This window comes from Platalea leucorodia, assembly GCF_965183815.1.
Source record: "Platalea leucorodia genome assembly, chromosome: 5".
Lineage (NCBI taxonomy): Eukaryota > Metazoa > Chordata > Aves > Pelecaniformes > Threskiornithidae > Platalea > Platalea leucorodia.
The window spans coordinates 2,439,031-2,453,551 of NC_138827.1; the positions used below are offsets into that span (position 1 = coordinate 2,439,031).

The 14,521-nt window shown below is 44.2% G+C and overlaps 1 protein-coding gene across 1 annotated transcript in view; it reads right to left on the minus strand.

Moving 5' to 3' along the window:
* DNAAF8 (dynein axonemal assembly factor 8) overlaps positions 1 to 14,426 on the minus strand; it is a gene marked incomplete at its 3' end in the record, with an annotated part of 96,929 nt that extends 82,503 nt beyond the window's left edge. The window contains exons 1-9 of the mRNA XM_082311913.1: positions 14,406 to 14,426; positions 12,520 to 12,679; positions 9,631 to 9,744; positions 8,475 to 8,969; positions 5,136 to 5,229; positions 4,579 to 4,720; positions 3,485 to 3,631; positions 2,592 to 2,657; positions 2 to 370 (exon numbers count right to left, since the gene is read on the minus strand). Coding sequence (XP_082168039.1) covers positions 2 to 370; positions 2,592 to 2,657; positions 3,485 to 3,631; positions 4,579 to 4,720; positions 5,136 to 5,229; positions 8,475 to 8,969; positions 9,631 to 9,744; positions 12,520 to 12,666 — 1,574 coding nt within the window. The 5' untranslated portion in view covers positions 12,667 to 12,679; positions 14,406 to 14,426. The remainder of the gene's footprint in view (position 1; positions 371 to 2,591; positions 2,658 to 3,484; positions 3,632 to 4,578; positions 4,721 to 5,135; positions 5,230 to 8,474; positions 8,970 to 9,630; positions 9,745 to 12,519; positions 12,680 to 14,405) is intronic.
* Between the last annotated feature and the right edge of the window lie 95 nt (positions 14,427 to 14,521).

Here is a 14,521-nt window from a genome sequence, read left to right on the forward strand (position 1 = left end):
CCTTGGCAATTCAGTGGTAGGTAGAGAAGACTCTGGAGCATTTCCTGAATGTTTAACCTCCTCGATTTCCATTCTGTTTTCTTTTTCTGTGTCAGCTCCATTGCCCCCACAGCTTGACAAGGGGGTATTTCTTTTCTCTCGTTTCCATCTCATTAGTTTCCTGGGAATCACCTTATTTGCCTCTTGCCTCACTTTACAATATTGGTTTTGACTCATTTTAGAGGAACCTTTCTCTTCCAGACTTTCTGGATCCTGTTTTATGCCTTCAAGTTCTTCAGCCAGGGAAGACGTTTTATGAAGAAGCTCCGAGGCTTCTTTTCGGGCTGTATGGAGTTGTCGCAGTAGCAGGCTTTTCCCTGAGCAATTCCTCCTGCAAAGAAAATAAAAACCTGATTTAATCAAGATAGAGCATTATATGGATAAATTCAAACTCTGAGGAACTTCTCATATGAGTGACAGCTCAAAACAAGGACTGGGCACCTACACAAGTAATAGCTAGTGGTAATAACAGCACCAGTACACGGGCAACGCATCGAACACTACAGTGACAGAACGTGAAACCCATCTTACTGGCAATTTACCTACCCCTTCTGCATTTCAGGCACAACACACAACTACTAGAAGAGCCCTGAACAAATGTAATGTTGGCATGGAAATTAGAGTCTACAGATTTTTGTCCCCTTTGGATACAGGGGGTGGGATTCAAATACATACAGAAAAAAAAAGTTTTTAGGATTGAGTCTTTGGCTTAATTTCACCCATGTCTCCTCCAGGTTAATGAGACTGCTAAACTGTCAGCAACCACAACTTTGTGATAGCAGTCTGTTGTGAAATGTCCTATCGTGACTTAATGGGCAGATACGGTTATTCTGTCTTGCGGTTCTCTTCAGTGAGTCATCTTCCAAGTCACCTGCTACAGGAAGGCTACCATCAATTCGTAGCTCATCTGGTGATTATGAGCAAATAATACACCTTATTTTAGTGGTAGCTGAAAAGTACACAGACTGAGTAACATGGTTCGAGTTGGATATTAATGATGCGGTTAGGCGGTGTGTATGAGCACACAGCATCGTACTGCTGTACTTATCTAAACTAAACCTATGCTCTAGGATTATTTCTCTTTAAGGATCTCGCATCTCCTGCCATCATATCCAGAACCAGCAAATCAACATCTAAACTGATGGCTGGACTAGTAAGGACTATGCCCAAGTAGCGGTAATTTTAGGAGAGCAGCCTTATGATACAGCGCCAGAGATGGCACTGACTACCTGAGCACTCCAGGGATAAACCAGCAGCGTATTTTCTAGGCTAAGTGCCTGCAGATCAAGACGACTAACCCTCCAAGGCCCTGATATGCAGGTATCTTGTACTACAGCATATGTAGCCCTGTTTAATAATTCCATCCAGATAAGAGCGAACCTCGCATTGACTCCTTGTGAATGAGAGCAGAATCTTGCCCTGCTGAAACCAAGAGACTTTTTTATTTAGAAAGACAACTGAATAACATTTGCCAGGCATTTCATTTTTGTATGTTCTTTAGCAACATTAAAACAAATCAAAATCCAGTCAGCTAAGCCCTGCTCTCCATCACTCCAGATTTACACTGATGCAACTTCTGCATCTGCATCAGTGCCAGTGAGAGTTCCCCAAGCATCGTCTTGCCCCTGCTTTATGCTGGCTTTGGATTAGATGTTCTAAATTATATTGAATGTTGAGGCTCTGTTCCTTGTCAAATCATTTATTCTTTCATACCATTAAAAAAAAAAAGAGTAACTGGCTGGCACAACAATACAAGTGTTCTGCTTGTCCTCTGCACTGCTGTAATGTGAACTTACATGCATCAGACTTCCAAATGTAATCCAGAGCATAAATGCAGTTACATGCTTAAAGCTTGACATATCTGCTTCACGTTAAACAAATGTCTAACAACCTATGGGTATGAATCAAGCCCCGAGTTTAGCAACAGGAAAAGGCCGGCATCTGTGCATATTAAAGAATTTACAGTTTAGGATTCCATCCATCACACTCTCTCCTCTTTCCCCTCTTCCTCTCCCTGCCCCCCCCCCCCCCCCCAATTAAGGAGAACTGAGAGCATCCCTGCCCACACAATGTATTCAATATTCTCTTTAAATCAACATCCATTCTAGCCTATTTTATTATTTCTAAAAATAAAGACTTGTCTGAGTCAACTCCCTACAAGATTTCCAAAGTTTGTTTCTGAGTCATCTAAAAACCAGCTCTCATGTCACTCAAACCCGTCTGGAGAAGAGTCAGGTTTCCCCGCCACCCAGGCCTATTCTGTCGGTCTTTTGAGCTGTTTCCATGCAGCTGTACGGGAGCAAGGTGCGATACTGCCTCAAGGATCAACAATATTTTCTAGCTTTGGTATCTTCACCATGCAACAGAAAAACGTCATCTCCTGGGGCCAGATTGAAGCACTTTCATTATTGGGCTTTTTTGCTGTGAAGACCAGGAATGGAGATACTTCAGTACGCATGCTCTCACTCTAATCACTGTCAGGGCAATTATTTTAGTTACAGAAAAAGTGAACATCGTATCTTTTGAACTAGGGTCCTGGTAAAGAGCCTTACATTCTGCTTTCTGCTTGGTCCTTAATTGTCGTTGTCTCTTCTTCTTCAGTGGAGCTGTCACTTGCACTATGAAACAAATTAGAGCATATTAGTTCACTCTGTTCCAACTGGGTGTTGGCTTTGCGTCATTTTAGGATGCAAATATAGAACTACTATGAAAAAGGGAGAGATACTTCCAGGTGTTATGGATAGTTCTTCACACTATTACTCTAGAAAAAAAAAAAAATTCAAGCAACTACATCAAGATGTGTTAGCTGTCTATTAACTATTCGCTGTTTATTAACTACAGGGGTTTTTTTTCTGGTGGCTGTTTTCTTCAACCCCTTGCTGCAGCAAATATACATCCTGAAACGGGAGCAAACAGCTACCTCAGACACCATTAGCCCTCGGGGAAAGCACACGTTTGCCAGAATTTGTCGCAGACTGGGAGGAATTTGGCCTCCCATAACTGACTACATAAGGCCCTCTTATCACACAGGAGACAGAAATCAGCACCTACAGTTTCTTACCAGGACCGTAGGCAAGGACGTCCATTCGGTACACGGTGCTGTCAGGATGCTAGCCCAACTCAGACAGCTGCAAGCATTGCTTTGCAGTCACTGCTCACTCCTTTACAGATGGAAACTTTCTAAATGTTATTTCCCTGGATGATTTGCATGTCCTTTCTGTGCTGCCTGCATCCCCACACATTTGCTTGTTCCGAGACAAGTTATTCTCTCCTGAGAATATGTCTGTGCTCAGATAGGGGCTATGCCTTCCTACTAAGGTCACAGAGGTGTGGAAGAAGAGAACACTTTTAAAGTTATATTTCTCAAGTATGAGATGTAGAGAGAAGGTTTTCGTTTCCTACTTTTTGTTACTTACTTCTCACTAACAATAAAGCCAGAATTTACCTTTGTTTCTCATCAGGGGATGTTACGGACTTCTGTGGTTTAGCATCTCTTAAATCCATGTACACGGTTACAGGCTCTGGCAGGCACTGTAATCTCATCACGTCCATCCTCAGAGAACTTTGTGAAGATGATAGGAAGGCAACACCCCTAAGTATAGAAAACACTGTTTCAGCATGTCCTCTGCCTTATCCAGACAAGAAGTCCTGCAGGTGCGGATTACGATCAAAATTGGATTGTTAAAGAAGCTTTGTGCTTGGCTGTTGTACAGATGCAAACTCTGCTTCTGCCTGCTCTCCACCCCCTTACAAAGCTGAACTCAAAGATTCAGCTTCCCCTGAGGAACACAGATCACAAGCAGCATGATGAGGGATATTTAGTTCTTAAAAACCGACAATGTCCAAGCGTTCTGTAGAACAAAAGTAGGCAGTTATGGTACCAAAGAGCTTACAAGTTTTAAGAGCCCAGTGTCAATCAATAAAAACAGGTCCCTTTTCCCCCTCTGTCTCCTATGGCAATTTATTTTATCCTTCAGAGCATACAAAGTGCAAATCATCTTCATGGCTCTCCCTGCTCTGGAAAAGCATCCTCATTGCACCTTCCCCTTTAGAGGCTTGTTTCACTGTTTCCTCTGTGCTGCCACCGTTGATGTTGTTCCCTCTGAACAGTCTGGAAATCCACTTCCTTCACACAGAACCCTCCAAGGTGCACTGACATCTCCACTGATACCTACCCGTACACTTTAGCTAAACTGAGGTACCAGAAGGAGAAATTGGTACCCTAGATGACAAAAAATGTGGCCATGATAATTTGCTTTGCCTTGTTTTCCTGCCTTTCCCATGTGTCTGGGAAGGTCTAGACAAAGGTGGTGGTTGATGGAGAATGCGAAGGTGGCAGGATACTGACCTTTTATCATCAAATGTACATGAATGACTGAGTCTTAGCTTTTCCCTTTAACATCCCTGTAGCATATTCCAGCTGCACTATCAGCTTTCCGCAGAAGCTACAGAGAAAAGCACCTAGAGAACACGACGAGTTTCCAGGTATCCCTACCGGCAGCCATGATTCCCTAGTGTATATGACAGAAAAGGACCTACTTCTTATTCTCTTGCTGTTCTTGAAAGGAGAAGAGCTTGGCTGATGGGCACCTGCAGCGTGGAGACACTGTCCTGGACTGCCTGGCACACAGCTCTTCTAGCTTTTCCATGAGCTGATTTTCAGACCTACCCCTGAAGGTCTCTATGGAAGAGCAACAAAAAGAATCACCAGTTGTGGTCTTCGGCCATGGGATCACCCAGTATACCCTCTCCCCATTTTCACATTGTCCCTTTCTCTCCAAGTCTGTCAGAAGGGGAAGGATAAAGATCCTACTGTCATCTGGCTCTGACAAACTGACTTCAAACCTTCATCTGTCTTGTCTGATTCACTCTTAGGCCATGACAGGCCTGAAAGCACTGGTTTCAAGCTACAAAAGCAAGATGAAATCTTGAGGGAAGCTAATTAATTAAAAATACATTTTACAGAGGCGTTAAAAAACCCACCATGATTTCAACATTCAAGATGATGCTGCAGGGAATGACTTAAAACTCATGTTCCTGTGTTTGTTTATTTTTATACACTTTCAGCAAAGTTGGTATTAATTTAGCAGTGTTACCATGATCTGCTGAGGAGAAAGCAACTTCTGCATGAGTGTTCTCTTTCTGCTGCTCCAGCTCCTCAATCTTGTCAAGATCCCATTTCTCAATATTCTGAAAGAAGACAGTTGAACTGTGATGGAAAATTCACTCCCAGGAGACTGCTACAAAATAAAAAAGTCCCTCTGACTCACACTCTTTGTAGTAACTCCATCAGATTCTTCTGGCACACAGAAATACACAAATGGCATGGAAGTTCGCCGTGCTTATCTCCAGTACTGTGCCACTGTCACTTGCCAGCGGATAAACCCATGTGCCACTCCGGACACAGTTGCCTCAGCGTAAGCCTCAACAATTGGCATGACGAACAAAAGGATATTTACTGTTTGACCACTGTTTGCCTCACGTCATTGCCAAGGCTCTGCACATCTAGCATAGGCAGCGCAGTGTAATTACTAAGAGAAACTAGTGAAGGATTAACTGATGTTCGTTCAAATATAACGGAGGTAGAGTACCTTCTCCTTCCCCACTTAAAAAAACCTGTGAAGTCTAGAAGATGTTTCTAGAATGGACTGAACTGACAGCTCCTTAAAGCAGAAACATAAGCCCATCCTAAATATCCACCTGACCCTTCCCTCCATAAGCTGGGACCTAACTCATGTTATGTCCTCCACATGGCTCAGTCTTCCACATGCGTTCACGTGGCGGAGTCTTTCCAACAGCAAGTACCCCCCTTCATCCCTCAGACCCACTAACACTAGACATCCCCACAGATTTTATTTCCCTCTGTCCATCCCTCCAAGTACCTTTCCTCACCCTTTCACCGTCTCCAAAAGGTGATGCCCCTAACTACACTGCCAGCTTGCTTTAAGCAGCTCCACAAGGAAGTGCTGTAACGAAAGGAAGGCATTTACTATGTCTCTGGACAGTGCATCCATCCAGCTGCTTCATCCGCTTCTGCTGAGGCTTTTTCTCTGAGAATCATGAACCCTTTTGATATAGGCTACAGAAAACCACTAGAGATCGTAAAATGGATTAAAAGATGGCCTGATACAGGACCAAGCATACATATTCTTATCCTGAATAATGCCGAGAACTTCTTACTGCCACTAAAATGAGCACTTTTGGCTTTTCAGTTCTTTGAGATGAGGCCCGCAGCTTTTTCCGCCCCCTCCAACTTCTGACCATGGCACATTCCCATTCCGCTCGGTACAGTCAGCCTCAGCCGCGATCTCACAGCCTCTTATCCCACACTGAAGACAGGATCACCAATTTCGTTGCTACGAACCACACATACACTGCCTGAGGGTATCCTCACACCACTAACTCAGGTATCAGAACCAGTCTCCAACAACAGAAGTTCACATGCATTTAAAACACTTATTGCTTTCCCCTCTGAATGTTATTTGAAATGAAAAGTTTTTAATTAAAAATACCTCCATCCACCTGAAATATCATCACCAGAACTTAGAAGTGCTCATGATTTCTTTTAAAAGGAAGGTGACTGTCAATTATGACAATTATGTCACAGCTACAACTAACGTGCATTTCATATGACCGCTCAAGAGCTTTAGAAATACAGAAGCAGCTTCCAAAACACGCGGTTTCACCTTGTAAAAACCTCTGTCATCTGGCCCTCCCAGTTAAGAGAAGATTCTCTCTTTCCAGAGCAATAAATCTTCACACATACCTCAACCATGATTAGATCTATTCTCATATTACAAGCTGCAGCTGATGAAAGGTAAAAGCCTGATGAGAGTCACAAGCTGAAGTCTCTCACACCAACACAAAGCTAATACTGGTTCAACAATGTCGTTGAGGTGTATTGGGCTGGAAGAGTGAAGAATGACTGACAACGGAGCTTACTACAATGACAACCATGTCACAGGTCAGTACAGGTGCTGTTTTCTCAAACAGCCTGAAGGGAAAGACAACATAGGCATTTGCTTTAATTATGATGCAGTTGGTACTAAGCTTCTTTTTCAGTAATAGCGCTTAAATACAAACCATTGTAATAAAAAGGTCAAACTACCATCTAACCTGCTGTATTAAGGCTTTATCCTCCTAACCCTTAACAGGAACAGCACTATTGTAAGGTACTACACAGGGTCCAGAAGAAAAAGAAATGAAGATTTGCATAATTCCATTTCTAACACAGAAAGAGACTTAAATACACTAAGAAAAAAAAAAATCATTTTCAAATGAACTGATATGATTAGAATGAAGAAGAAACTTATATTAGTTTTAACAACTTTACTTGGCATACACCGAGGTACCTTGCCAAGCTGGGAAGTAACAACCAGCTCTCAAATCTAAACACAGACACCGTGCACACAAAGGCTACAGCTTCGCCCTCGCTTTATGGAAGTGAGAATACACTGAGTCTGGTCTCAGTACTCACCCAAAGGCATCGGACTTCAGTTCATTGAAGTCAGTGATATCAAACATGTTCAGAAAGGAAAATCACGCCTCCTGAATTAATAGAGCAACTGGCTTATACGAGGTGAGACGGGAATTAAACCTAGAACCACTTCAAAAAGATCCCCTCCAATAATGGCATGATTAAATGATGCAGCACAACTTAAAAAAACCCAAAAAACAAAAAAACAGGCAAGCACCTGCATTCTTTGCCTACGCTAGAACCGTTCCAACACCAAAAAGTTTATTTTTGTGAGTGTAGATGAAAGGGGAAAGGAAACTACAGAAGGCTTTGAACAGAAATATCAGGCTCATGTTCTGGGCTGATTAAGTCCTAATGACCTTAAAAAAATCAATACAGGAAGTAGAGCTCTAACTGTGGTACTGAAGAGCCCAACCTCTCCGTGCTGGGGCCACAAACCAGCTCAGCACCCCCGAGCTGGTCATCCCACAGACCTCAGCACCTGCCCTAGGTGGAAGAGATTCAAGATTTCAGGAACAACCCTAACCACCTTCTCCTCTCACCTCCAGCATCCCCACAGCGCTGCAGAAAAGACAAGATGCTGGCGGGCCGGAAAGCTCAGTGTTTTAATGGAAAGGCTGCCTGGGACCAGAAGAGTTCCCTGCCTTCCCAGGGACAGATGTTGTGGTTGGCTTTCCTGAATGAGACCATGAACCATGCTGCTGACCCATGGCCTTCGCTGCCATCATGGGTGTTTAACGACAGCTCTACGGGACAAAGATAGTTTTTTGGTAGCTCGTATAGCACACGACCCAACAAAACCCAAATTCAGGACAACAATGAAAGCAACAAAGGTGGCTGTGGTGTGTGCAGAATTTGACATTTCAGTTCTTTGTTTTGGTAGAATTCTGCAAGCAATGCACAGTGCCCTCTAGCCTCCACGCAGCGCTCCCCAAAACCATTTATTTGGGCCATTTACCTGCAATGACAAATGGGTTAGTTCTTGAAGACGATCATCTGAGAAGGTTTCTTCCTTAGCAATTCTGTCTAGACTGTTGCTAATGCCACGTGAGGGAGGCTTGACATCCAGCTCCGGCTGGCCTGGTGGCGGCTCCAGAATTATTTTGGAGAGTATCTTTGTCTCTATCAGCTTTCTTCTCTCTTTTTGACTGTCCAGCTCTTCCGCAGACAATGCTGTGTTAAGCCAAGAGTTCCCTCTTTCCCTGGCCTGCTTCCTGCCCAGTTCTTTCTCTTCAAGCTGATCTGTGGAATCTGCAAGAGACTTTTCAATAACAGCTCCCTTTTGGCTTGGAACGTCTTCAGTATGGCTGGCAAGATTGGGAGTCTCATCTTTAATAAGTTGTACATCTTCTTTTGCAACGACTTGGGCGCCATCTGTTTTTTTCTGAACGCCAAAACTTTCTAGATCTTCATTCCAGATCTCCCATGGGCATCTTTCTGTTTCCAGGGTTTGCTACAGGTAGAGAAAATACACACATGCAGAAAGTCACATCTCCCTAAGCTTTAGAAGCTGACAGTAAAGCAAATCGAAGTGATTGGCAGACAGCAGCTCCACCTCAGACACCATCTGGTAACAGCACACGCCATATCCATCATGGAAAACAGCAAGACTGTTTACTTTTCAAAGTCTAACTTCAGGAAGCATTAAACATCCTTGAAATTAATTTCCCTTACATCTGTTCATCTCAGAAAAGCTGTTCAAGGGATAAAGTTCACACTCGTCCTCCTTACTTCGGACCCACTGTCCTAGTTCTACATTTTCTAGATGTATAAAATGGTGGCTGAAACTATTTCAAACCTGAAAAATTTAGGAGCTGTTGCACAGTGTTACTGTTAGTGCACAGGAAAAAAAAAAAAACAGTTAAAGGACAATAATAAAAACTGCAAGGAGATGGGACAAAAAAGGTCTAAAATCTCAAGAACAGAGAAAACTTTAAAGGGTTGCTGTATAAAGAGAAAGAAAGACCTAGTTTCTAATGGGAGAAAGTACTGGGGACTATGCTCTTCTATCACATAATTCAGTCAAATAAGTCAAATAACAGCAGCTACCCACACCGGAGACAACCAGAAGAGTGGGGTTACAGTAGTACAGCCTGCACACAACAGTCAACAACCTGCAAGGTTGAGTCTTCCAGGGAAAACTCCATCAGCTCTTCTGACAGGTCAGGAATTAAGTTGGGCTGCTCCCGCTGGAAGATGAAAAGCTCCCCATCGCTCTCACAATCAGACTGTGAACAAAACAAAAAAAACAAAAAAAAAAAAAAAAAAAAGAGAAATTAAATGAGAGACTATAATACTCACCTAAATATCTGTTTTGCAGTGACAAATCCAAGTTGTCACCACTTAGACTTAAGTTCAGAGATAAGAATTTTCTCTGCAGTCACATCTTCACTAGACAGACTGACAGCACAACACTCCGCAACCTAGGCTGTTTTACAGTAGCCTAAAACTTGAGCAAGCTACAATTGTAAAAACCATGTAAAACACTGAATTACCACGGAGGTTGATGACTGACATCCCTCTGAGCAAAGTGATGACAAGAGTGGGTAAATTCTCTAACTCCCAAGTGATTCTTTGTCCTATCTCATTCACCAGCACAGAATAGCAAGAGCAGGGCTGCTCCCTAAGGGAAGGGGAGCTGGGAGGGGAAGCAGGTAACTGGAAAGGCCAGGGCCTCACCAGCCAAAGCCCAGTCCCCCAGTACCTAAGAGAAATAAGCAGGACAGACCAGAGGCAGCGACCAGGTTGAGCCAAGGATCCAGATCATAAGGCGATATTGTGGTGATGAGGCAGGTCAGGGATCAAGCGGGAAAGTCAATGCATGGGTGAAAATCTGGATCAAGCAGGACTGTAGCTATAAACCAGTCCTCCTCTAATATAGCTCAGGCAAAGAGTGAAGGCCCAGAGCTGGGCTTAAATAGAGCAGCTGGGCATATGGGTGGGAGCCCCAGCTGAGGCTGGGCAAGCCATGAAGGCTTATTATTGCAATCAGGACCCTGACATTCACTATTCAGAATGCAAAGCAGTATCTATATTTGGCTGGACAGCGTTTAAATAGCGCTGAAAACCTCTTTTCTGAACATAAGATATGCGTTTGAGATGAATCCTTATGTGCAGACACCAAAGTGAGATGAAGCACCTCCTCAGCAGTCAGGACACAGATTTCCTGCTTGCCCCTTTGTTTTGCCAGTGTACATTTTCAGTAACTCCCACTTTGGAGAATTCTCTCTGTCTGGTGTAATTAATGTTTCTTAACATGAAGCAAACTGCAACAGAGCTTCTTTCCTCTTAATAAATTGCATGTCAGGGTAATGAAAGTACTTCAGGGCATAAACCACATTTGTCGGTGCCCTTTTCGAATGCAGGAGCACAGCCCGCTGAGGTTACAAATCTCAAATGCATAAATGGATCTTCACACAAGTGGAAACCGCTCGGACAAAGGTGCAGCACTGAAACCGCAGGCTCAGCAGGCTACTGTTTCACATGAAGCAGGAGAGGAATTATACAACCAGATCTTTTGAATGCAAACTAAGGGTGGCATGTAAGCGCCAAACAGATTGCCTCAGTTCCTTCAGCAGGAAATTTTTTCCACATGTAACAGACACAGAGAATTTGGAGATTGTTTATAAGTAAAAAAATGTTCAATGTGATTTAGAGTTATAGAATGGTGTTTGGCACCAAAGTACAATGCTATCTCTCTGTCTTAACCTTATTGTACACCTATACATCAAGAACCCCTAAAAATGACTTCTGAGTGTTGGGCCTTAATCTGTACTGTACAGACACATATTAAAATGCAATGGTTGTTTTAAGTAACTGAAACAGAGTGTAGATAGAGGGGAACTGAGAAACAGTGAGGCAATATAACTTGTCCAAAATGTCAGGGATAGAGCCAGGCGCAGAAAACAAGTCATGGAATCTGTACCAACACTTTATCCACTAGATCACACTGCTTCTGATGGTTGATTAATAATAAATACCCCACGGAGGCATTTGTGGCTCCTTCACTGCTCACAAGACTCCCTTTGTATCATTAAGGGCCACACTAAGTTAGAATAAAAGATATCCTTTAAGTGTTCAAAAATATTTTTTCAAGTTTATACATGTTTGAAAATTAACAAAAGACTCTGATTTGGACAAAAGGCCACTAATAATTGAGTCTTGAGACACATTATCACCTTGGAAAAGTCAATGCCAGAGCTAGCATCTTGCACTAGAGAGGCAGGCACTTTTTTTATTTCCACCAGATTGTTGCTGTCCTGTGAACAGAGATTCAGCAGCCAAGAGGCAGCCTCTGCCAGACACTAACATGTAAAAAACCTGTAATGGTGAAGAATACTGCACAATATCTATCAATCTTATGTTTTACATTAAAAGGTTAATGGCATTATGTCGCTTTGCAGGTAGAATTGAAGCACAAAAAGGCAACATGGCTTGTGGAGAATTACAGGCAGGGAAAAAAGCGGAATCCAGGATTGAAATATCTGCCAAATGTTCTTTCCAGTGGACCGCAAAGTCTTCCGGAATATCACTTTCCTCTGATCCTCATACATAGAAAAACATACTAACAGGCCTACTGTCTGGCAAGCACATTATTGGAATGAATAGCATAATACTCTCAAGCATAAAACCTTATAATTTCATTTTAAATCACCAGTATGCTGTATTTTTAACCAAACAAACCAAGAAGAAATGCGGGCTCATTCTGAAAGATGCCCGCTACCCTCCCCTTCCCAACCTAGGAATATTTATCATCTGGAAAAATCAGTCCCATTTTCAGGTTCCAAAGAATACAGCGAGAGGAGAGGGCCATTACACTCTGACAAGTAGAGATAATCCAGAAAGCTGTGGATTAATGTACAGCGTTACAATAGTCAGAACAAGTAGCCCATCAAGGATACCATACTCGCTACTCAGAAATGCCTGGCTAAGGTGACCTTCTCTTGCTTTTGAGAGATTTTTCTAAAACACAGTGAGAAAGAAAGGCAGGTTGCAGTGCTTACTGTGGAGGTGTCAGAGTCCAGAGACGGGAGCTGATCTTTCACTGCAGCGAGTATGGCTCCCCACTGAAATGTTCTGTTACTCTGACCAGGAGCTGCAGGAGGCTCAGCTGGATGCTCTGTATCCTCGCTTTGCCCTTCTGAGGCCATTGGAACGGCTTCCCTTCAATCAAATGAAAGATCAGCTTAGGTACACCTCACAAAACAACGTGAGGGAGAACAGCAGTACAAAGCCAGAACAAAGCATATGCATTCAGGGTCAGCCTGATTCTCAGCACTCCCAGGGTTTTCACCGTCAGCAGTGAGCGATAAAATCTTCATTTTTTGAGTCGTTCCTCCCCACCTGAGTTCAGAGGGCTGAGAGCTTTCTGCCCTGCTCACCATATACACCCACACTTGGGGCCATGCCAGGGGCAGTTTAGCCCCTCATTTATAAAGCATTTTTGGGATTCTTAGCCAGACTGACTTGTAACTGTGCTCCCAGAAAAGCACATTCCCACTGCCTGCCGGGAGAGGGAAGGTACGCAGCAAAGGCAAGGCTGACGCCTCTGCTCTCAGCTGGGCTTTTCTCCTCTTTCCTATTTGCCTCACGTTCCCCTCTTCACTGCTCAAATGACAGATAAAATGATTTAAGTTTGCTTTTTTTCACTGGATTTGTATAAAAATAGTTGAGAGCAGGCACGCTTTTGGATTTTGACCTCTCAAAGTGTTTATAGAGTGTACTCTTTCCTCATGTTTTCCTAGAGGTGCATGAGGAGTCGAGACAACACAGTAGGGAGTACTGCTGTACTGACAAGTTAGATAATTAACCCTCATGGAAAACCTTTGCTTTTTAAATTTTATGCTCCAATCACATGGTTTCCTGGGGAATCAAACGCGAGAGTAAATAATTTCTGTTTGGCAAGAAAGGTTAAGAGGTTTGTGACTGTATGTTGTTGAGTACTGAAATAACTGTTCATATGATTACACTGTCACTGTTATTTGCATTGGCATGGACCGACAACACTCTCCAAACAAAAAGTGAAGCTCATCTCATGCCCTGGGAAGTTTACAACTGGCAAAGCGCCTTTGCAAATACTTCATATGCCGTATCCATACACTGGCGGCTTTGTTCATGTTCAGGGAAATCCCCAAGGCTGCAGTACTACGCTGACAGTAAGCAGAGGTTGCTAAGGGTAAAAGGAGTCCCGTGGGAATAAAAACAAACCGACTACTGTGGCTCCCTCTGCCAACTTGAGAGATCAGGCTCCTAAGCTTAAGGATGTTAGACTGGATCCAACTTAACAGTCATCTAATCCAGCATCTTCTCTGGGAGCAAGCAGTGCTCTATGTTTAAAACGAAGTGCAGACTTGTTAGACAGTTATAACACAACAGGCGCTTTTTGGAAAGCTTGGCCCAATTGAGACGTGAAATCCTGAGCTTCTCCATGTCACTAGACCTGACATTTCCCGTCACGTCCATCTCGGGAGCCTCGCTGGTGCGATGGCAACGGGGGAGAAGCCGAGAAGCCGAAGGCGACGGTGGGAAACACACCTTCCCTTCGGGGCGTACTGGCGGGCAGGCAGCCCGCCGCAGCCCAGGGGATGAGCTAACCCCTGCCCTCGGCACTTCTCACCCCACACCGACCTCGCCGTGCGAGGGGAGAACACCCTGAGGGCAGGCGCTGAGGCGGCGCCTTGACAGACACCAAAATGGCGGCGGGGGCGGCGCACGCGCAGCTCCCCCGTCGCCGTGGCAACGCGACCAGCGGCTTCCCGAGCTCCCGGCCCGCCGGTCCGGTCCCGCTGCCCGCCGGGGCCAGTCAACGACAACGCAGCTCTAAGACCTCCGCGGCCATCGCTCCGCCCGCCCGTAACCCCTTCTGCTACTCTTTATTTTCCCCCGGTACCTCGGCCACCGCCTCCGGTCCGCCCCGCCTGCTAGAACCGCCTGCTAGAACCGCCCGCCCTCCCGCACATCCCAAATCCCATTGGCTGTCCTTCGCTCCGCCCCCTCACAGAAACA